This window comes from Capra hircus (genome assembly GCF_001704415.2).
Source record: "Capra hircus breed San Clemente chromosome X unlocalized genomic scaffold, ASM170441v1, whole genome shotgun sequence".
NCBI classification, from domain to species: domain Eukaryota; kingdom Metazoa; phylum Chordata; class Mammalia; order Artiodactyla; family Bovidae; genus Capra; species Capra hircus.
In genome coordinates, this window is record NW_017189517.1 from 32,517,139 (window position 1) to 32,542,461 (window position 25,323).

General features: G+C 37.3%; 1 protein-coding gene across 6 annotated transcripts in view; it reads right to left on the reverse strand.

Moving 5' to 3' along the window:
- Positions 1–6,108: 6,108 nt before the first annotated feature.
- Positions 6,109–25,323, reverse strand: part of LOC102184887 (putative bifunctional UDP-N-acetylglucosamine transferase and deubiquitinase ALG13) — a 72,986-nt gene continuing 53,771 nt past the window's right edge. For 5 of the 6 annotated variants that reach the window (XM_013976219.2, XM_013976220.2, XM_013976217.2 and 2 more), the window contains 4 exons: positions 18,198–18,386; positions 14,699–14,739; positions 12,638–12,818; positions 6,109–7,033 (listed from right to left, as the gene is read on the reverse strand). In XM_013976219.2, coding sequence (XP_013831673.1) covers positions 6,771–7,033; positions 12,638–12,818; positions 14,699–14,739; positions 18,198–18,386 — 674 coding nt within the window. In that variant the 3' untranslated portion in view covers positions 6,109–6,770. The remainder of the gene's footprint in view (positions 7,034–12,637; positions 12,819–14,698; positions 14,740–18,197; positions 18,387–25,323) is intronic. The other variant, XM_013976218.2, reaches the window with a different exon arrangement.

A 25,323-nucleotide genomic window follows, 5' to 3' on the forward strand; every position in this document is an offset into this window, starting at 1 on the left:
GCCAGAGGCAGAGAGGCAGGCAGGCGACAGCCAGAGGCAGAAGGCAAGGGGCAATCTCAGCCCCAGAGACAGATCCTCCACCAAATTGTGAGCAGGCTCCCAGTTGCTAAGCAAGTCTTCCTTGGATCCTGGATGGTTGACATCCACCAGGAGGTTCAAGGCTTGAGATCAGCTCCCCAGAGGAGACACCTGGCATACCTGAGACGGTGCTCTCGTTGCACATCCAGGAAACCAAGCAGCTGGGACCTGGGAGGTGATAAGACACACCAAACACCTGGGACAGCACACTTACCAAGCACCTGGTGCCTGAGCTGCTCGGACCTGGGAAGTGCACAAAACGAAGGCCCAACCGAGTCTGTGCCTTTGTGCAGTACCCAAGAACCTGAACCTGAGCAGCTTAGACCTGGGAAGTGGGACAATGTCAAACGCCCCAACATTCGAATCACAGCAGAAGAAGAAGACAAAAAGAAAGGCCATGAGAAAATACTTGAGAGATAATAGTTGAAAACTTCCCTAAAATGGGGAAGAAAATAGTCACCCAAGTCCAAGAACCCCAGAGAGTCCCAAACAGGATAAACCCAAGGCAAAACACCCCAAGACACATATTAATCAAGTTAACAAAGATCAAAAACAAAGAGCAAATATTAAAAGCAGCAAGGGAAAAGCAACAAATAACACACAAGGGGATTCCCATAAGGATAATAGCTTATCTTTCAATAGAAACTCTTCAGGTTAGGGTTAGGGTTAGGGTTAGGGTTGGGAATGGCAGTTCAGTTCAGTTCAGTCACTCAGTCATGTCTGACTCTGCGACCCCATGAATTGCAGCGCGCCAGGCCTCCTTGTCCATCACCAACTCCCAGAGTTCACTCAAACTCACATCCTGAAGAAGCTGAAGTTGAATGGTTCTATTAAGACCTAAAAGACCTTTTAGAACTAACACCCAAAAAAGATGTCCTTTTCATTATATGGGACTGGAATGCAAAAGTAGGAAGTCAAGAAACACCTGGAGTAACAGGCAAATTTGGCCTTGAAATATGGAATGAAGCAGGGCAAAGGCTAATCGAGTTTTGCCAAAAGAACACACTGGTCATAGCAAACACCCTCTTCCAACAACACAAGAGAAGACTCTACACATGGACATCACCAGATGGTCAACACTAAAATCAGATTGATTATATTCTTTGCAGCCAAAGATGGAGAAGTTCTATACAGTCAGCAAAAACAAGACCAGGAGCTGACTGTGGCTCAGATCATGAGCTCTTTATTGCCAAATTCAGACTTAAAATTGAAGAAAGTAGGGAAAACCACTAGACCATTCAGGTATGACCTAAATCAAATCCCTTATGATTATACAGTGGAAGTGAGAAATAGATTTAAGGGCCTAGATCTGATAGATAGAGTGCCTGATGAACTATGGACTGAGGGAATGGCAGGACATACTTAAGTGATGAAAAAGAAACATCTACAACCCAGACTACTATATCTAGCAAGATCTCATTCAAATATGAAGGAGAAATCAAAAGCTTTACAGACATGCAAAAGCTGAGAAAATTCAGCACCACCAAACCAGCTCTTAAACAAATGCTAAAGGATCTTCTCTAGACAGGAAACACAAAAAAAGGTGTATAAACTTGAACCCAAGACAACATAGTAAATGGCAACAGGATCATACTTATCAATAATTACCTTAAATGTAAATGGGTTGAATGCCCCAACCAAAAGACAAAGACTGGCCGAATGGATACAAAGACAAAACTCGTGTATCTGCTGTCTACGAGAGACCCACGTCAAAACAAGGGACACATACAGACTGAAAGTGAAGGGCTGGAAAAAGATATTTCACACAAATGGAGACCAAAAGAAAGCAGGAGTAGCAATACTCATATCAGATAAAATAGACTTTGAAATAAAGGCCATGAAAAGAGACAAAGAAGGACACTACATAATGATCAAAGAATCAATCCAAGAAGAAGACATAACAATTATAAATATATATTCACCCAACATAGGAGCACTGCAATAAGTAAGACAGATGCTAACAAGTATGAAAGGGGAAATTAACAGTAACACAGTAATAGTGGGAGACTTTAATACCCTACTCACATCTATGGATAGGTCAACTAAACAGAAAATTTGCAAGGAAACACAAACTTTAAATGATACAATGGACCAGTTAGACCTAACTGATACCTATAGGACATTTCACCCCAAAACAATGAATTTCACCTTTTTCTTAAGTGCACACGGAAACTTCAGGATAGATCACATCCTGGGCCATAAATCTAGCTTTGGTAAATTCAAAATAATTGAAATCATTCCAAGCATCTTTGCTGAGCACAATGTGGTACAATTAGATGTAAACTACAGGAAAAAAACTTAAAAATACAAACATATGGAGGCTAAACAACACACTTCTGAATAACCAACAAATCACAGAAAAAAATCAAAAAAATCAAAATATGCATAGAAACAAATGAAAATGAAAACACAACAACATAAACCTATGGGATTCAGTACAAGCAGTGCTAAGGGGAAGGTTCATAGCAATACAAGCTTACCTCAAGAAACAAGAGAAAAGTCAAATAAAAAACCTAACTCTACACCAAAAAGAAAAAATGAAGAACCCCAGGGTTAGTAGAAGGAAAGAAATAAAAAAATTAGGGCAGAAATAAATGAAAAAGAAAAAACATGGCAAAAATCAACAAAGCTAAAAGCTGGTTCTTTGAGAAGATAGATAAAATAGACAAACCATTAGACAGACTCATCAAGAAAAAAAGGGAAGAGAATCAAATTAACAAAATTAGAAATAAAAAAGGAGAAATCACAACAGACAACACAGAAATACAAAGGATCATAAGAGACTAATATCAGCAACTATATGGCAATAAAATGCACAACGTGGAAGAAATGGACAAATTCTTAGAAAAGTGTAACTTTCCAAAACTGAACCAACAAGAAATAGAAAATCTTAACAGACCCATCACAAGCACAGAAATCAAAACTGTAATCAGAAATCATCCAGCAAACAAAATCCCTGGACCAGACAGCTTCATAGCTGAATTCTACCAAAAAGTTAGAGAAGAGCTAACACCTATCCTACTCAAACTCTTCCAGAAAATTGCAGAGGAAGGTAAACTTCTAAACTCATTCTATGAGGCCACCATCACCCTAATACCAAAACCTGACAAAGATGCCACAAAAAAAGAAAACTACAGGCCACTATGACTAACGAATATAGATGCAAAAATCCTTAACAAAATTCTAGCAATCAGAATCCAACAACGCATTAAAAAAATCATACATCATGACCAAGTGGGCTTTATCCCAGAGATGCAAGGATTCTTCAACATATGCAAATCAATCAATGTGATACACCACATTAACAAATTGAAAGATAAAAGCCATATGATTATCTCAATAGATGCAGAGAAAGTCTTTGACAAAATTCAACATCCATTTATGACAAAAGCCTTGCAGAAAGCAGGAATAGAAGGAACATACCTCAACATAATAAAAGCCATGTATGATAAACTGACAGAAAACATTATCCTCAATGGTGAAAAATTGAAAGCATTTCCCCTAAAGTCAGGAACAAGACAAGGGTGCCCATTCTCACCACGACTATTCAACATAGTTTTGGAAGTTTCAGCCACAGCAATCAGAGCAGAAAAAGAAATAAAAGGAATCCAAATTGGAAAAGAAGAAGTAAAACTCTCAATGTTTGCAGATGACATGATCCTCTACATAGAAAACCCTAAAGATTCCACCAGAAAATTACTAGAGCTAATCAATGAATATAGTAAAGCTGCAGGATAAAAAATCAACACAGAGAAATCCCTTGCATTCCCATACACTAATAATGAGAAAATAGAAAGAGAAATTAAGGAAACAATTCCATTCACCATTGCAATGAAAAGAATAAAATACTTAGGAATATATCTACTTAAAGAAACAAAAGACCTATATATAGAAAACTATAAAACACTGGTGAAAGAAATTAAAGATGACACTAATAGATGGAGAAATATACCATGTTCATGGATCAGAAGAATCAATATAGTGAAAATGAGTATACCACCCAAAGCAATCTGTAGATTCAATGCAATCCCTAACAAGCTACCAACGGTATTTTTCACAGAGCTAGAACAAATAATTTCACAATTTGTATGGAAATACAAAAACCCTCAAATAGCCAAAGCAATCTTGAGAAAGAAGAATGGAACTGGAGGGATCAACCTGCCTGACTTCAGGCTCTACTACAAAGGCACAGTCATCAAGACAGTATGGTACTGGCACAAAGACAGAAATATAGATCAGTGGAAGAAAATAGAAAGCCCAGAGACAAATCCACTCACCTATGGACACCTTCTCTTTGAGAAAGGAGGCAAGAATATACAATGGAGAAAAGACAATCTCTTTAACAAGTGGTGCTGGGAAAACTGGTCAACCACTTGTAGAAGAATGAAACTAGAACACTTTCTAACACCATACACAAAAATAAATTCAAAATGGATTAAAGATCTAAATTTAAGACCAGAAACTATAAAACTCCTAGAGGAAAACATAGGCAAAACACTCTCTGACATAAATCACAGCAGGATCCTCTATGACCCATCTCCCAGAGTAATGGAAATAAAAGAAAAAGTAAACCAGTGGGACCTAATTAAACTTAAAAGCTTTTGTACAACCAAGGAAACTATAAGCAAGGTGAAAATACAGCCTTCAGAATGGGAGAAAATAATAGCAAATGAAGCAACTGACAAAGAGTTAATCTCAAAAACATACAAGCGGCTCATGTAGCTCAATTCCAGAAAAATAAACGACCCAATCAAAATATGGGCCAAAGAACTAAACAGACATTTCTCCAAAGAAGACATACAGATGGCTAACAGACACATGAAAAGATGATCAACATCACTCATTATCAGAGAAATGCAAATCAAAACGACAATGAGGTACTATCTCACACCAGTCAGAATGGCTGCTATCCAAAAGTCTACAAAAAATAAATGCTAGAGAGGGTGCAGAGAAAAGGGAACCCTCTTACACTGTTGGTGGGAATGCAAACTAGTACAGCCACTATGGAGAACAGTGTGGAGATTCCTTTAAAAACTGGAAATACAACTGCCATATGACCGAGCAATCCCACTGCTGGGGATACACACTGAGGAAACCAGAACTGAAAGAGACACATGTACCCCAATGTTCATCGCAGCAGTGTTTACAATAGCCAGGACATGGAGGCAACCTAGATGTCCATCGGCAGACAAATGAATAAGAAAGCTGTGGTACATATACACAGTGGAATATTACTCAGCTATTAAAAAGAATGCATTTGAATCAGTTCTAATGAGGTGGATGAAACTGGAGCCTGTTATACAGAGTGAAGTATGCCAGAAAGAAAAACACCAATAGAGTATATTAACACATATATATGGAATTTAGATAGATGGTAACCATGACCCTATATGCAAGACAGTAAAAGAGACACAGATGTAAAGAACAGACTTTTGGACTCTGTGGGAGAAGGCTAGGGTGGGATGATTTGAGAGAATAGCACTGAAACATGTATATTACCATATGTGAAACAGATCGCAAGTCCAGGTTCAATGCATGAGAGAGAGTGCTCAGGGCCAGTGTACTGGGATGACACTGATGGGGTGGAATGGGAGGGAGTTGAGAGGGGGGTTCAGGATGGGGAACACATGTACACCCACGGCTGATTCATGTCAATGTATGGCATGTATTGTAAAGTAATTAACCTCCAATTAAAATAATTAATTTAAGAAAAAGATTCAACAACTATTTGAAGAACCCAATAATGAGAAAGTAAATCTAGATTAAAATTCCATGAGGGAATTAGTAGATTTAAAAAAGGAAAAACAGAAACACAACTTAAAGGAACATTCTCAAGAGAAAAGAACTAGATATGATAGTATGCATTGCAATAGCTTGAGATTAAATAGCATTTCAATTGACCCTGCCAGTTCATGCTATAAATTCATGTTTTTTGCCAACCAAAATACCAGGAGAAAACATATGGAAACAATCAAATATCTGGTACTCTTTGCTGCCATGAAAACGCAAAAGAGAAAAACATCTCACTCATTTTAGCAATTTTAAATGCTAATTTTTATTTACTGCTAACTGTGCAAAGGACATCAATACTGTGCAGTAAAACAATCACATAAATCCAATATTAAACAATAGCATATGGGATAAATCTAAAGCAGAGCACCATGTGCCTTCAAAACTGGTTAATATCATAGAATGCAACTCAGGTCAGATGATTCTTAAGAAACCTGAAGAGCTCTCTCTTTTAATATTATTTAGTTACCCAGAAGCAAATGCTCTTGGTTTTGCTTCATTTTCTAGAAAAAAGTAGAAGGCTTTCCAATTTTGCATTGTTTAATATGATGTGTGACATCTGAACCAAGGAAACAGTTCGTATGATTTATTCCTTTTATCAATTGGTACAATCAGCTAATATAAAGCTGACAAGCTGGCTGACAGGAAAGCAGCTGAATACAATGAAATGTGCTCAAATATGGGGCTAGTTGTACATTCATCTCAATTTCGTTATTCACAACCCAAAGAAATACTCCTTTATTTTAAAGTACTATTTTAAATCAAAAGATAAAATAATCTTAAAGACAGATATAATAGTAACCACTCTAACCACCCTAAATCACTTAAACACTAACATAAAACACTTTTTAAAGCCAAAATAGCAAGAAAGATGGCAGTGCAACACTTCATACTGCTGAATCTTACATATTCTGAGGTACATAATGAGAAGCTGGAGGGGCAGCAATATAGCCAAGTGGCCCAGGATTCATAGCACCATGAATTTGCGGAGAACCACCATACGCTGCACCAACTGGATGCCAGGGAGCAACATAGGGATAATCTGGCACAACAGGAAGGCAGGAATCAAAACCTGGCAAAGGTGGCTGCCCATACAGATCTGACATCACTGGATAATAGACTGCTCCATGAGGGACAGATGCAGGGTCAGCATTTGGAAAAGTACCTGAAACAAAGAAAGCACACAGTACACTTCATATACAAAGATTCACTAAACATCAACATAAATAGATATTCTTGAGGTAAAAATGAAATTTAGCATTAACTCTAAGAAAAGATCCTACAATTGTAGGAGGAACACTTTAGATATGAACATTAGTGACTAAAACAGCCTACTAAAATACAAAAATTTTCTAATTAAAATTAAATACATATATATAAAATATATCAAATGTACTCTACATAGAGACAGCTACCTTTTTGGGAAGAGTTTAGTTATCAACAGACAAAATACACAAAGAAACATTCTCTAGAGTCATTTTTGTCAATTAAGTTATTAAAAGAGTTGGTCAGAATTATCAAATATTTTTTCCATATGACACATATCACCCAAATAACCATTTTGCATTATTTTAGCAATGAAAAATTCAAGTGTTGTTACAGTCTTGTCTGTACTTAAAGGTAAAATTCTGAAAAGCATTCCAAAAATTTAAGAGTCATCACTTGAATGTCATTAACATGCTAGCATCATTTTAATTTTATAGCACTTCCACTGCATCAGTTTTAGTGGAAATAAACATATGCTGTTCTGCAATTATAGTGACTATATAAATGTTTTTTTTAATGGATTCCTTTATTACTTGGGATATCTTAATGTCGTTTTGTGAAATTAAGACAGGCACTGTCTCATGTTTACTACAATAAAAATAGCTCTATAAGAGGTACATGGAACAAAAAGGCAATAAAAGTTGATATTTTAATTTGTATTACCATGGAGCATATCATACCACCACATGAGGGATGAGATTTTATAGTCCTAATATTATGACTTAAATCAAATCCCTTATGATTATACAGTGGAAGTGAGAAATAGATTTAAGGGCCTAGATCTGATAGATAGAGTGCCTGATGAACTATGGAATGAGGTTCGTGACACTGTACAGGAGACAGGGATTGAGACCATCCCCATGGAAAAGAAATGCAAAAAAGCAAAATGGCTGTCTGGGGAGGGCTTACAAATAGCTGTGAAAACAAGAGAGGCAAAAAGCAAAAGAGAAAAGGAAAGATATAAGCATCTGAATGCAGAGTTCCAAAGAATAGCAAGGAGAGATAAGAAAGCCTTCTTCAGCGATCAATGCAAAGAAATAGAGGAAAACAATAGAATGGGAAAGACTAGAGATCTCTTCAAGAAAATTAGAGATACCAAGGGAACATTTCATGCAAAGATGGGCTCGATAAAGGACAGAAATGGTCTGGACCTAACAGAAGCAAAAGATATTAAGAAGAGGTGGCAAGAATACACAGAAGAACTGTACTAAAAAGATCTTCATGACCAAGATAATCATGATGTGATCACTAATCTAGAGCCAGACATCTTGGAATGTGAAGTCAAGTGGGCCTTAGAAAGCATCACTATGAACAAAGCTAGTGGAGTTGATGGAATTCCAGCTGAGCTGTTTCAAATCCTGAAAGATGATGCTGTGAAAGTGCTGCACTCAATATGCCAGCAAATTTGGAAAACTCAGCAGTGGCCACAGGACTGGAAAAGGTCAGTTTTCATTCCAATCCATAAGAAAGGCAATGCCAAAGAATGCTCAAACTACCACACAATTGCGCTCATCTCACATGCTAGTAAAGTAATGTTGAAAATTCTCCAAGCCAGGCTTCAGCAATACATGAACCGTGAACTCCCTGATGTTCAAGCTGGTTTTAGAAAAGGCAGAGGAACCAGAGATCAAATTGCCAACATCCGCTGGATCATGGAAAAAGCAAGAGAGTTCCAGAAAAACATCTATTTCTGCTTTATTGACTATGCCAAAGCCTTTGACTGTGTGGATCACAGTAAACTGTGGAAAACTCTGAAAGAGATGGGAATACCAGACCACCTCACCTGCCTCTTGAGAAATCTGTATGCAGGTCAGGAAGCAACAGTTAGAACTGGACATGGAACAACAGACTGGTTCCAAACAGGAAAAGGAGGACGTCAAGGCTGTATATTGTCACCCTGCTTATTTAACTTACATGGAGAGTACATCATGAGAAACACTGGGTTGGAAGAAGCACAAGCTGGAATTAAGATTGCCGGGAGAAATCTCAATAACCTCAGATATGCAGATGACACCACCCTTATGGCAGAAAGTGAAGAGGAACTAAAAAGCCTCTTGATGAAAGTGAAAGAGGAGAGTGAAAAAGTTGGCTTGAAGCTCAACATTCATAAAACGAAGATCATGGCATCTGGTCCCATCACTTCATGGGAAACAGATGGGGAAACAGTGGAAACAGTGTCAGACTTTATTTTGGGGGGCTCCAAAATCACTGCAGATGGTGACTGCAGCCATGAAATTAAAAGACATTTACTCCTTGGAAGAAAAGTTATGACCAACCTAGATAGTATATTCAAAAGCAGAGACATTACTTTGCCGACTAAGGTCCGTCTAGTCAAGGCTATGGTTTTTCCTGTGGTCATGCATGGATGTGACAGTCGGACTGTGAAGAAGGCTGAGCACCAAAGAATTGATGCTTTTGAACTGTGGTGTTGGAGAAGACTCTTGAGAGTCCCTTGGACTGCAAGGAGATCCAAGCAGTCCATTCTGAAGGAGGTCAACCCTGGGATTTCTTTGGAAGGAATGATGCTGAAGCTGAAGCTCCAGTACTTTGGCCACCTCATGAGAAGAGTTGACTCATTGGAAAAGACTCTGATGCTGGGAGGGATTGGGGGCAGGAGGAGAAGGGGACAACCGAGGATGAGACGGCTGGATGGCATCACGGACTCAATGGACGTGAGTCTGAGTGAACTCCGCGAATTGGTGATGGACAGGGAGGCCTAGCGTGCTGCGATTCATGGGGTCTCAAAGAGTTGGATACGACTGAGCGACTGAACTGAACTGAATATGCTAAACTATAATATGCCTTCAGAAAAGGGAGGAGAGAAATAAAATTCACATTCCTCACATGCAACAGGATCAGTATATTTATACATATAAGGTTTCATTTAGTTCTTATAACAAGTCTGGAAAGTCATATAATATATTATTTCCCATTTTACATAAAATCAGACTTAAGGAGGTTCGGTAACTTAGCAGAAATCATATCCATCAAGCAGCAGCTGCTGGAATGGAAAGCAGATTTGGTTAGGTTAGTATACATTGTTCTACCTCCTGCTGATTCTAAGATGGGCAGTCCAAAGATCCTATGCTAAACCCTTCAAAATGCCTCCTGATCTATATTATACTATAAACTGACAGAAAAAGCAAGCATCCTTATAGTCTGGCACAGAGGTCTCAGACTCTTTGGTCTCAGGATCCCTTTACATTCTTAAAAATTTAGGATCTCAAATATCTTTTGCTTATGTGGGTTATATTTATCAATATTTATCCCATTAGGAATTAAACTAAGTTAAATATGTTATTTCACATAAAAATAAGTCAATATTAAACTCGTTTTTCATAAAAATCTGTATTATTCGCCCCCTCAAAAACAACTGTGAAACCAGTGGCACTATTTTACACTTGTGTAATCTCTAATGTATGGCTTAATAGAAGACAGCTGGATTCTCATATCTGCTTCTGTATTTTATCTATTACGATATATCCACTTCAGTACTCTTGCCTGGAGAATGCCATGGACAGAGGAGTCTGGTGGGCTCTCATATAGCAAAACGTTGGACATGAGTGAAGCGACTTAACACACATACGCATTATGATATATTTAGTTGAAATACATGAAGAAAATCTGGCCTCATACAGATATGTGGCTGGAAAATAGAGAAGTCTTAATAATTAGCCTTTTCAGATAACTGTAGATATTCTTTGATGCTACACCAAAACTAGCTAAGTGGTGATTTCTGTGAGGTCAGTCACAATGTGGACTTTTCATACTTTGTTAACATTAAAATCCATCACTTTTCTTGCAGACATCTTTTACAAAATCATGCACAGGTAAGATTATACATGGTAATTGTGAAAATACTATTTCACTAAGTTATACAGATCTCCCACATGTTGATACATTTCACTATACAATGTAAAAAACTGTATCATAAATAGTCCCCCATCACCTATTTTATTAAAAGAAATAATTATGTATTAGAAGCTGTCAAGCTCATGGTTATTAGATAAAAATTGGAATTCTGGATAACTTATATTTGAAAGTTGGAATCTCTATCTTTGACAAAAATACATACTATCCATTGCCCTTCTTGAAGTTACAGGCTTAGTTGTTCATCTAAGAAAATGTCTGCCAGATCCCCAGTCTGAACAACCACAGTTTGTCTATCATTCTGTCAAGTAAAAATAGCGTTCCATGAAAGTCAGCTAGTTTAGCTCGAAACTCAAGCTCACAAATCATTTTCTTTTAAAGTCAATTATCATACTTAGATATGCAGAGAGCTTTCTGAATACTTCCTATTTTGTCATATACAATATTAAATACAATTTTTCAAATATTAAAAATTTAGTAAAATAAGAACATCTTTGATCAAACACAAATAAAGCTGGCATTTTTATATCAAGCATGTGTGAAGATGCTGATTACTAGCACAGTTTGGTGCCCCTGCTTTGATTTGTGCTTAGGTGCCAGCTATTCTACCCACACTGATATTTGCACCCTTAATGCAAATCTAACACAGCAAAAGAGACAAAATCCATGTATTACAATGAATACTTTTAGCCTCATGGATCCTTTGAAAGAGTCCCAAGGGACCCCAAGAGGTTCATGTACCATGCTTTAAAAAATGCTGTAGGATGAATGGATAACAAAGCCATGGTACATATTATTCAGCCATAAAAGAATAAATTAGAGTCAGTTGTGAGGTGGATGAACCTAGAGCCTCTTATGCACAGTGAAGAAAGTCAGAAAGAGAAGAACAAATATAGTATATTAACGCATATATACGGAGTCTAAAAAATAGTACTGATGAACCTATTCACAGTGAAGCAATGCAGATGTAGACATAGAGAACAGACAGGTGGACACAGTGGGAGGAAGGAGAGGGTAGGACAAATTGAGAAAGTAGCATTGACATATACACACTATCATGTGTAAAATAGATAGCTAGTGGGAAGCTGCTGTATAACAGAGGGAGCTCAGCCTCGTGCCCAGTTGACGACCCAGAGGGGTGAAATGGAGGTGGGAAGGCTCAAGAGGGAGAAGACATGTATATAAAATTATGACTGATCCACAGTGATGTATGGAAGAGACCACCACAGCATTGTAAAGCAATTATCCTCCAATTAAAAATATATATGGGTGGTTTAGTCACTAAGTCGTGTCCAACTCTTGCAACCCCATGGACTATAGCTCACCAGGCTCCTCTGTCCATGGGCTTCTCCAGGCAAGAATATTGGAGTGGGTTGCCATTTCCTTCTCAAAAAAAATACATATATATATGTATGCAAAATTTTAAAAATAAAGCTGATTAAATGAACCAAATTTAGGAAAAGGTTTAAACTGAACTTCCTATTTCTACACTTTTGTTGCAATACACAGTTACATGGTTATGTAAAATAAATTAAAGAAATGTTGGTCTAGTATAACATCTGAAGGCTATTACTGTTACACACAATAAAATTCAATTGTCTTTCTTGTAGAAAATTTCTCACTACATGCTTACCATTTGCTGATACTTCTGCCTGTGTGCCATCTTGTCTCTCCACCTCACTGTATAACTGAGGAATGGTTTGATCTACTAGAGGTGGCGGCTCAGTATAGACTGGATAATTCTCTGCATGAAGCTGCTGCTGTTGTATCTGTGGCACATAGACCATGGAGTGCCAGTAGCTGTGGTGGTAGCACTTGGGCAAGAAAGTGGAAAAAAAAAAAACACTTTACTATTTCTTTTCTTAAAGTAGTACCATTGTTCACTGAGGAAAAAAAAGCTAGGCCATGATTTTCAGGTGAGATAACAATGACTTTTGAAATAAATGACATGATATTTAGAAAATCTATTCTCTATAGCAACTTTAAGCTCTTTCTCAGCCTTTGTATTTCATATTTGGACCAGGAATTCTTTAAGGAAAGCACTCTAAGGAAATTAGAGATGTACACAATGGTTTGTATACAAAGATATTTGTTATAGCATTATTTTTAAAGGCAAAAAAATTAACAGCCTAAATATTCAACAGTAAGAAACTAGAGTGCATTATGATACAGCCATGATGTAATACAATACAGGCAACAAAACAATCATGGCATCAAAAAAAAAGTGTCCATATTGTTTAACTTAAAAAGTTTACAAACCTACATAGCTTAGTCCATATTTTATGAAATAAGCTGTAAGGAAATATATCAAAGTGTACATTGATTACACAAGTGATTTCAGTTTTCTTTACACATTAGTATTTTCCATATGCTCCATAATGAATGCTATTACTTTTAATATGAGAAAATATTAAAATATCTATTGTACATAAGAATCTGCTTGCAATGCAGGAGATGTGGGTTCAATCTCTGTGTCAGGAAGATCCCCTGGAGAAGGAAATGGCACCCCACTTCAGAGTTCTTGCCTGGGAAATCCCATGGGCAGAGGAGCCAGGCAGGCTACAGTCCATGGGGTCGCAAAAGAATAGGACATGGCTTAGCGACCAAAGAACAATAACAACAAAATGTAGGAGACTATACAACACAGGGAACATAGTCAATATTTTATAATAACTATAAATGGAGCATAACCTTTAAAAACTGCGCATCACTATACTGTACACCCATAACATATAATATTATACAGCAACTATACTTAAAAATACTAAAAATAAATAAATAATAAAACTGCCTTTGCTTTGTTTCCACATGTGACTATAATAAACATAACTGAAGGGGCAAGCATTTTCCAATTCTTGAAACTGCATTTAGGAAATATAGTCTCAAGAACAAAAATCCACTCCATTACCCTTAAATTATAAATGTGTGCCTATCGGGGAAGATAGTTTCTTGGAAATGATATGTTCAAGGTTTTAGGGAAATCAATGTCTTGGAAAATACAAACTAATCTGAGTATTATCCAGGAGACTATTTAATTTAGTATATCATTGGCCAAATTTTAAGATGCATCATTCTTTTTCAGAAAATATGCCATCTTATTTTATCAGAAGTGTATTTCAGTGGGAAATGATCCCTGAAAGAATAAAGTAAAAGAGCTCTTATCTGATATCAGAGATACCTTTCAGTGTTATTAAGATATTTGTCAATATTCCCTTTCTACAACTCAGGGAAGTGGTAAAAATCAGTTTTTGGCAAGTATCTATGAACACGAGTGCTTTAAAAATAATACAGTTCTTTAAATGTCTTTGACTTAGTCTAATTGCTTTTGACATAAAATACAGAAATAGCCACAAAAATGTTTTAAGTAAATAGAATAATCCATTTGAGAAAGAAAAACATAGTGAATAGTCAGCATATGATGTTAAACATGGAAGCCAATATATGCTAAAGTTGTACTGCATAGAGACCCCATTCACAACAATTTAACAACTATTTTATAAGAAAAGCTGAAGCACTAGGAGGTTAAAGTACAAAATTGGCCTGGGTCACCTTCAGAGATATAAAGACAGAAATAAACCTTTTAGGTCACTCAAAGTATTCTTGGGTTTTAAGGTTCAAGAGTCTGATTATCAAAACAGCTTACATTTTTAAGATAGCTTTTTTAAAATCAAAGCAATTTTAATAGGACTCTTACCTGTAATCCCAGATTGAAATAGTACTGCAAAACTTTTGTATCTAAAATTAAATATTTAAATTTTAGTGACTAGATGACATAAAAAATTAAAACTTACCACTTAAAGAGCTCTTCTCTTCGACTATTAATGTATATACAACAAATGTAGTCTTCCCACATCAACACTACCCTCAATCCTACCTTATAGTAAATGACCATTTACCTACCACTAAGATCATGTTCTAACTGAAGGTTTAATCAAGAAATACATATTTAAATTCTACTCTTAATATTAGGTAGATGTTACAGGAATACTACTATGCAAATACTTAGAAAGAATGTAATAAAGGCATTTTCTTGCTTGTCTCAAGACTAGAATTTTAAAACAAATCTACTACAAAAACAATCATACTGGTCTTCGGAGCTAAGACACAGTACAAATTAATGATCTATGAATGCCAGGATCAGTGATGTCCACTAAGATAACTAGCACTGTTTAAAACAATCTACCTTGTTTTTATTTAACATGACAAACATACCACCACTAGAACTCCAAAAAGAGGAGGCAATGAGCAAGGTAACTCAAATTATACCCTAAGGTGATAAAATTTCTCCAGACATAGAACTTAATTAAAAATTTCTATAAATAAACAAAAACTAGATGTATGAGAGAAGAGGGAATAGCCTTAGCATTTCAATTATAGCTCTAAATGCATTTTTACTGATTGATCTGGAATTCACATATATTCTTATCAGTATAACGAGTTTTACTAACAAACTCTCAGAAAGCCCCTCCCCTTCTTAAGCTGGAGACTCCCAATACATACAAATGTATTTACTGCCTCTTTAAAAGAATGAGCTTGTATTCTGACTATTATGTGGGAGTACAGTATAAAAGCCTAATACTCAAGCTGAAGAATATGAAAAGATAATAGCAGGAAGTAAACCCACAAATGGCATGGGATTCCACCTCTTGGTATTCACATATATCCACATGAAATTTGCATACAAAATACACACCAGTATTATTCACAATAGCAAAAATGTAGTAACAACCCAAATGTCCATCAACTAATAGATAATAAAATAAAGTGTGTCTATATATAATGGACTGTTACTCAGCTGAAAAAAGAAGGAAATAATGACATATGTTACAACATGGATGAACCTTGAAAACACCATGCCAAGTGAAAGAAGTCAGCCTACAAAAGACCACATATTATACGACTCCAGAATAGGCAGAACTGTATGTCCAGAAAAGGCAAATCTAGAGATGGAAAGCAGAACAGTAGTTGCCAGGGCCAGAGAAAATAAAGACTAACTGCTAATGGGTACAGGGTTTCTTTTGGGGTTATGAAAATGTTCTGGAATTAGACAGTGGTGATGGCTGCACAAATCTGTGAATATACTAAAAAGCACTGAATTATATATACTTTACATGGATGACTTGTATGGTGTATGAATTATATCTCAAGCTGTCAAAAAATGGCAGGCAAGGACTATAAGAACTGAAAAACATCACTTTGAAATGTAATTGGGGTGGGATCATGAAAATGATAGGATTTAAATAGGAAATTATATGGAAGAGTGGGGGTTGGGGGAAGAATGTGAGTAGGTTCACCATGTTAGAAAAGGCTTAGAAGTAGAAAACCAGGTGCATAGAGTTCTTGTAAAAGTAGGAGATAAGGTACAAGTTTGGAATAATGACCAGCAGGCTCTTATAAAACTAAACACACACTTATCTATAAGCCATAAATTTCATTCCTAGGTATCTGCCCAAGGGAAATGAAAACACATGTTCACAAAGACTTTTACAAGCATATTCATAGCAACTTTATACATAACAGACCCAAATTAGAAATAGTCCAGGTGTCCCTCAACAGGAGAACGGACAAACTGTGGAATACCTATACAATGAAATACTACTTAGCAACACAAACAGACTACTGATATATGAAGCAACATGGAAGAATCTCAAAAACACTGCATTGAGTTTAAGAAACCATTCATAAAGCGTACATATTGCATGATTATATTCACAAGAAATTTTAAAACAGGTAAAACTATGGAAGAAAAATATCAGAATAGTGATTATCTCTAAGGGGAAGTAGAGATAGGGGTGGGGAATGACTAGAAAGGGGAATGAGGGAACTTTGTGGATAATGATGTTCTATACCTTGATGGGTATTTGGGTTATACAATTGCACATACTCATTTGTCAAAACTCAGCAAGTGTACACATAAGTTTTGCTCATTTCATTATAAGTAGACATCACACCAAAAGAAAAATAGATCCAAACTCTAGTAAATGATACGTATGCTGAAGTTTTTATGGGGAAGAATGATGTCTACAACTTATTTTGAAATCCATCTTTGAAAAGATGGATTAATTGATGAACAGAGAGATGGATGGAGGAAAAAACAGACATATATAGTAATGCAAGTACAGTTAAATGTTTACAAAGGAATATAGGTGGTAGATATATGAATATTCATTTTAAAATTCAAATTTATATTTAAGCATTCTCAAAATGTTAGAAAATGCAATAATCAGCATTATGTGCTGAGAAGATCTTGGTCAAGGGTAGGTAGGTGAAAGGAGAGGAGTAAAGGGATCAGAGTTTAGATCCTGGGTGAATTAGGTGGAAATGATACATTATTAACAAAATAGAAAACCAAGAAGAGTCAATGTTTTACACAGCATAAAGAGAAGAAAGAAGGGAGATAAAGATGAATTTTATTACAGAGTGAACCTGAAATAAAAGAAAGAAAGCCAAATGAAACTGTCTAGCAAGTAAGTAGAGGCCAAGGCCAGACAGATTTAGAAATCATCTACATCAACTTTTATGGAAGAGAAAAAGAACAGAATGAAGTTGAAGATCTTGAAGACTACCTTAGGGGCTGAAAAAAAGAACAAAATAAAACAGAGAAGCAGTTAAAAGAATCAATGGTAAGTTACATCAAAAAAGAAAAGAAAAGAAAGTATAAATAAGCTACAAACAACTTTCAATTACGATTCTCTTGGGATACACTGAGGGGTAACAACAAACTTCCAATGGAAAGCTATCCTTTGTTTAATTAAGGAAATTCAAGGCAGACCAGACCTCCCAAGCAACTCCTCTCCCAAAAACCTTTTCCAATTCCTCAAAATTCAGTTGGAATCCTAAATATCAATAATGCAATAATTTCATGTACTTGTATGGGCATTAAATAAAAGAAATAGAGAAAATTTTGTTATCAACTCCTACTTTTCAAGAAAAATAGTTGAGAATAGATACCCAGCTGCAAATCTTCTTTAGGGCAGCATGAGTCAGCTCAATCATCCTCTTCTCGATGATGCAAAAGATATTCTCAGCTTTCAGTTGCTCCTTTCCTTAGTCATTTCCCCAGCACTGCTCTCAGTTTCCTTTTGGTCCCCCCACCCTACCCTCATTGATCAACCAAAGAGAGATATGCTCTAAAATTAAAAAGAGAAAAACAGACCTAAATAACCCTCACCTAACTGTCGAAATCTACTTACCTTGAGGCAGATCACTGCCACTTGGATCACAGGAATAAGGTGGAGGTGGCAGTGCTAAGTTTGAAGCCTCTCCTACCTCAAGAGGAGAAGGAGGAGTTGGTGGTGGTAATGGAGGAGGTGGAGGTGGTAGAGGGGCAGCAGCAGCAGGAATAGGAGCAGAGAGGTATGGATACGATGGTGAAGCAATCACTACAAAAGAAACAAACGAAGTAGGGATGCCACAACTGTAACACCTTATAAGCAGTAGCTCATCTGTCTTTTGTGTTCTCAATTCCAACAAGCAACTCTCTAAGTCTTATGGTTTGACTTAAAAACAAAAACTCAGAAGGTAAACTGTCCATATTCTTTTAGACATGCCAACTGAAAATGAGTTCAATATAGATTATTGTGAGTTAAGGAAATTACTTGACATTAAAAGGAAAAATGAAAACTGGAGGCTACAAGGTTTGACTACTAAGATTTTAAACAGGTACATAAATACTATTAAGGCAAAAATTTTACTTAGCTTAATACAAAGTTAAGGATGTTTTCAACCATCTGCAAAATCATAAGATGTAGACACTAATAGGAGAGGCTAAATTGCACAGATTACAAATTTAAGCAATCCTTGAAGATTTCTACTTGGTAGTATCAGAGGAATATAGAGAACTCTAAATCATAACAGTTCCATTTGTGATGACCTACAGAATCTAAAACAGGCTACATGAAACCACCTTATTTTCTTTAATTTTCTGTAACTGTTACTATAGTTTAAAAACAAGATTCATTTAGGAGTTTCACAGTTTTTGACATAAGAAATTTAAATACAATTTTGTTTAAATATCAATACATTCCCCTATGATGATAAAGTAAACAATGAAGCTCCAACCTAGTAAAAATAAATATCTCCATATATATATACTATGTTAGATAAATCTGTTAAATTTTTTTGAAAGATTATTGATACAACCTTTCAAGTTTAATTGAACATCTTAGCTGACTTAGAAATTTAAGTACTAAATTTTATCACTGTGTTGCTGCTGCTGCTAAGTCGCTTCAGTCGTATCTGACTCTGTGCGACCCCAAAGATGGCAGCCCACCAGGCTCCCCCATCCCTGGAATTCTCCAGGCAAGAACACTGGAGTGGGTTGCCATTTCCTTCTCCAATGCATGAAAGTGAAGTCGCTCAGTCATGTCCAACTCTTCGTGACCCCATGGACTGCAGCCTATCAGGCTCCTCCGTCCATGGGATTTTCCAGGCAAGAGTACTGGAGTGGGGTGCCATCGCCTTTTCCATATCACTGTGTTACCTGTATTATAATTTTAACCCTCAGAACTATAGAAAGTTTAGGCTCAGTAGTCAATAAAGGTTTAAATTCAGAGTTTTAGAACACTTAATTTAGTATAAGTGTTGTCCACATAAGCTGAAATTGTTATTCTGGTAATTTAGCAAAAGGAATTTAAGGCCAAGGATCAGAAGTAATCCCTGTAGGACCTTCTAGAACTAACACCAAAAACAGGTGTCCTTTTCATCATGGAAGACTGCAATGCAAAAGTAGGAAGTCAAGAGATAGCTGGTGTTAACAGGCAAGTTTGGCCTTGAAGTATAAAATGAAGCAGGGCAAAGGCTAACAGAGTTTTGTCAAGAGAACACACTGGTCATAGCAAACAACCTTTTCTAACAACACAAGAGATGACTCTACACATGAACATCACCAAATGGTCAATACCAAAATCAGACTGATTATATTCTTTGCAGTTGAAAATGGAGATGCTCTACATATTCAGCAAAAATAAGACTTGGAACTGACTGTAGCTCAGATCATGAACTGCTTATTGAAAAATTCAGGATTAAACTGAAGAAAGGAAAACCACTAGGCCATTCAAATAATACCTAAATCAAGTCCCTTATGATTATACAGTGGAGGTGATGAATAGATTCAAGGGATTAGATCTGGTAGACAAGAGTGCCCAAAGAATTATGAACGGAGGCTACATTGCACAGGAGGCAGTGACAAAAACCATCCCAAAGAAAAAAGAAATGGAAGAAAGGAAAATGGCTGTCTGAGGAGGCTTTACAGATAGCTGAGGAAAGAAGAGAAGCAAAAAGCAAGGGAGAAAGGGAAAGATATATCCAACTGAATGCAGTGTTCCATAGTATAGCAAGGAGAGATAAGAAGGCCTTCTTAAATGAACAATGCAAAGTAGTAGATGAAAACAACAAAATAGGAAAGACTGAGATCTCTTCAAGAAAACCGGAGATATCATAGGAATAGTTCATGCAAGGATGGGCACAATAAAGGACGTAAACAGTTTCCTGACAGAAACAGGACCTAACAGAAGCAGAAGAGATTAAGAAGAGGTGGCAATAATACAGAGAAGAGCTATAAAAAAAGGTCTTAAGGACTTGTATAACCACGATAGTGTAGTCCCTCACCTAGAGCCAGATATCCTGCAGTGTGAAGTCAAGTGGGCCTTAGGAAGCATTACTACAAACAAAGTTAGTGGAGGTGATGGAATTCCACCTGAGCTATTTCAAATCCTAAAAGATGATGCTGTGAAAGTGCTGCACTCAATATGCCAGCAAATTTGAAAAACTCAGCAGTGGCCATAGGACTGGAAAAGGTCAGTTTTCATTCCAATCCCAAAGAAAGGCAATGCCAAAGAATGTTCAAACCATAGAACAACTGTGTTCATTTCACATGCTAGCAAGGTTATGCTCAAAATCCTTCAAGCTAGGCTTCAGGAGTATGTGAAGTGAGATGTGCAAGTTGGGTTTCAAAGAGGCAGGGGAACCAGATATCAAATTGCCAACATTCACTGGATAATGGAGAAAGCAACAGAGTTCCAGAAAAACATCTACTTCTGCTTCACTGACTACACTAAATCCTTGAATGTGTGAATCACAACTGTGGAAAATACTTAAGAGATGGGAATACCAGACCACCTTATCTGTCTCCTGAGAAACCTGTATGTGGGTCAAGAAGCAATAGTCAGAACCTTACATGAACCATGGACTGGTTCAAACTCGGGAAAGGAGAAAGACAAGGCTGTATACTGTCACCTTGTTTATATAACTTATATGTGGAGCACGTCAAGTGAAATGCTGGCTGGGATGAATCACAAGCAGGAATCAAGATTACTGGGAGAAATATCAAGAACCTCAGATATGCAGATGAGTGAGTGAGTGAAGTTACTCAGTCACGTCTGACTCTGCGACCCCATGGACTGTAGCCCATCAGGCTCCTCCGTCCATGGGATTTTGCAGGCAAGAGTAGTGGAGTGGGTCGCCATTTCCTTCTCTGGGGATCTTCCCAACCCAGGCATCAAACCTAGGTCTTCCGCATTGCGGGCAGACACTTTACCATCTGAGCCACTGGGGAAGCTTGAAGAGCCTCTAGGGAAGGGTTAAAGAGGAGAGTGAAAAAGCTTGCTTAAAACTCAACATTCAAAACACTAAGACCAAGGAATTCAGTCCCATCATTTCATGGCAAATAGATGGGGAAAAATGGAAACGGTGAGAGATCTTTCTTTGACTCCAAAATCACTGTGAATGGTGAGTACAACCATGAAATTAAAAGACGCTTGTTCCTTGGAAGAAAAGCTATTAACAAATATAGACAGCATATTAAAAAAGCAGAGACGTCACTTTGCCAACAAAGGTTCATTTAGTCAAACCTATGGTTTTTCCAGTAGTCATGTATGGATGTTAAGAGTTGGATGATACAGAAGGCTGAGCACCAAAGAATTGATGCTTTTGAACTGTGGTGCTGGAGAAGACTCCCAAGAGTCCCTTGGACAGCAAGGAGATCAAACCAGTCAATCCTAAAGGAAATCAACCCTGAATATTCATTGGAAGGACTGAGGCTGAAGCTCCAGTTCTTTTGCCACCTGATGCAAAGAGCCAACTCACTGGAAAAGTCCCTGATGCAGGGAAAGACGGAAGGCAAAAGGAAAGGAGGGTGGCAGAGGATAAGATGGTTAGATAGGATCACTGATTCAATGGACATTGATTAGAGCAAACTCTGGGAGATAGTGAAGGACAGGGAAGCCTGGCATGCTGCAGTCCATAGGGTCACAAAGATTTGGACAGGACCTAGCGACTTAACAACAACAACAATATAACCTCTATACAGCTGGGGTGATTAAAACTTGATAACTAACTCTTTTGGGGGCAATGAAACTGTTCTCTCTTGGTTTTGGTGGTGGTTGTACAATGCATTGTTAAAACTCATAGAACAGGGCACCAAAAATGAAGTTTACTGTATCTAAATTAAACAGTACATTTTAAAAAATTGTTCAAATAACTTTTGATTTTGGAGTTTTGTCATGCATGTAGAAATCTCCACTTTTATAGTTTTAGAAGAGGAATTTAATTTTTAGAACATCTCCAAATGCTCTAAGGACTTTATGGTTTGCTTTCTATAAAATAATGGCTTCAACAAAGCCTCACTCATTTCTTCTAGATTAGCACTCAAATAACACCATATTTTTTTCAAAAAAAAGCAACTGAAATGAGTTCAATTAGCTAAAAAAAGTATAAGTGATTATGATTACCAGGTAAAAACCAACTACTAGACATACAAGTAGCTAAATAAGTTCTCATGGGCCTGAGAGAATCAAGGATAGAAGAAATTTGGTGGTTATTTTGTCTGAACTCACCTTTATTTTAAAATGCATATTATAATATACTCCATAAGAAAGAACTTTTAAAACTTTCAGTTGCTCTAGAGATGCATGAGTATCTCATCCACAGATTTACTGGGGCTCCAAAGAGGCTTAACAGGTATAGTTCAAAGAAGGGATCCAGAAAAATGGAAGCAAACTTTTCTAAAATGTGAATGAAGACCAATGAAGTGCATTCAGAAAGTTTATTTACTTGTCCAAGCAGCTGCAGGCTGCTTCAGGACATTTCAGAAGAGAACATGAAGATTTGGATTCTCTAGAGATCAATGGGCAGGGCCAGGACCAAAGTGCAGTGAGGTACAAAATTTAAAGGGCCACCAAATTAAAATAAAAAACAATCCATGATGAATAAAATAACAAAATTCTAAAAGACAGGATCCAAGCTTGCACTTGCATGACACCAAGAGTGACTGCCTCACTCACCTCATCCTAAGTCTGGCCAAGAGTTCTTGTCTTTTTAAAAATTTCTGATACTTTGTGTATCAAGGATTCTTTTTTTTGCATTAATCTTTTTTCATATAGTGCATTAAAGTGTTATTTATCTTGATCGCTATGTGTTTTTTTAACACTCCCTTAAATTTTGCACCCAAAGCAAGTGAGTCACTAGTTCTGGCCCTGGCAAAATACTTGGAGACAGTTACCAAAAAAATCAGTTAACAGGATTTAATGCCTATGAAGACACTCATAATAAAAGCAATCATAGCATCTAGTTACCTGGCAGGTAAGAAGTAACTTAAACGAAGATGGGATGGGGCTGCCAGACAGACACACGTGAAGAACAAGGGAAAACATGAATTTTATCTAGAGGACTGACAGGAATGATAAAGAACAACTAAAAAGCACTCATTACCTATTAGAGTTATAGCTGAGGTTCACAAGAGACACAAAAAAAGTAAAACAAAGGCAGCATACCTTTTTAGAAATGCAAAGTGAAGAGGAACTAAAAAGCCTCTTGATGAAAGTGAATGAGGAGAGTGAAAAAGTTGGCTTAAAGCTCAACATTCAGAAAACGAAGATCATGGCATCTAGCCCCATCACTTCATGGGAAATAGATGGGGAAACAGTGGAAACAGGGTCAGACTTTATTTTGGGGGGCTCCAAAATCACTGCAGATGGTGACTGCAGCCATGAAATTAAAAGACGCTTACTCCTTGGAAGGGAAGCTATGACCAACCTCGACAGCATATTGAAAAGTGGAGACATTACTTTGCCAACAAAGGTCCATCTAGTCAAGGCTATGGTTTTTCCTGTGGTCATGTACGGATGTGAGAGTTGGACTGTGAAGAAAGCTGAGCACCAAAGAATTGATGCTTTTGAACTGTGGTGTTGGAGAAGACTCTTGAGAGTCCCTTGGACTGCAAGGAGATCCAACCAGTCCATTCTAAAGGAGATCAGTCCTGGGTGTTCATTGGAAGGACTGATGCTGAAGCTGAAATTCCAATACTTTGGCTACCTCATGCGAAGAGTTGACTTATTAGAAAAGACTCTGATGCTGGGAGGGATTGGGGGCAGGAGGAGAAGGGGATGACAGAGGATGAGATGGCTTGATGGCATCACCAACTCGATAGACATGAGTTTGAGTGAACTCAGGGAGTTGGTGATGGACAGGGAGGCCTGGCGTGCTGTGATTCATGGGGTCACAAAGAGTCGGACATGACTGAGCAACTGAACTGACTGACTGACCGACAAAAAACACAAATCTGGAATTTACAGAATAGTTTTCAATTATTCTACATAAATGGGGTATTACAACGTTTGATTCATATATCACTTGTTTTTTAAGCTCAGACATCTGCTAGAAGCAGATAGCCAACACTTTCCCTTACTATTATTAGCATGCATGTCTGCTAAGTTGCTTCATTCGTGTCTGACTCTGTGCAATGCCATGGACTGTAGCTTGCCAGACTCCTCTGTCTATGGGATTCTCCAAGCAAGAACACTGGAGTGGGTTGCCATGCCCTTCTCTAGAGGATCTTCCTGACCCAGGGGTTGAACCTGCAGCTCTTAAGCCTCCTGCATTGACAGGCAGGTTCTTTACCATTAGAGCCACCTGGGAAGCCCAACAATTATTAGCACAAAGTAAAAAAAACCCACAGTGTCTACATTAACACTTTCAATGGAAAATTTCTGAGAACATTAATGAACACACACACACATATATATATACACACACACACACACACACACACACATATAGAGAATGTTTTGTTCGAGGCACTGGCTAAGCACACAATTTTTACATTATAAATAAAACAGATATAGAAAACAAATCCAACAAATTCGTTTCAAGTGGACACTATCCAGATTAAGAAAGAAAAGTCTGCCAGCCATTTCAGAAACATTCCATGCACTCTATCACAATCACCACAGTCTTGAGTGCTGTATGCCTACTTGCTTCAGTCATGTCTGATTCTTTGCAACCCTATGGACTGTAGCCTGCCAGGCTCCTCTGACCATGGGA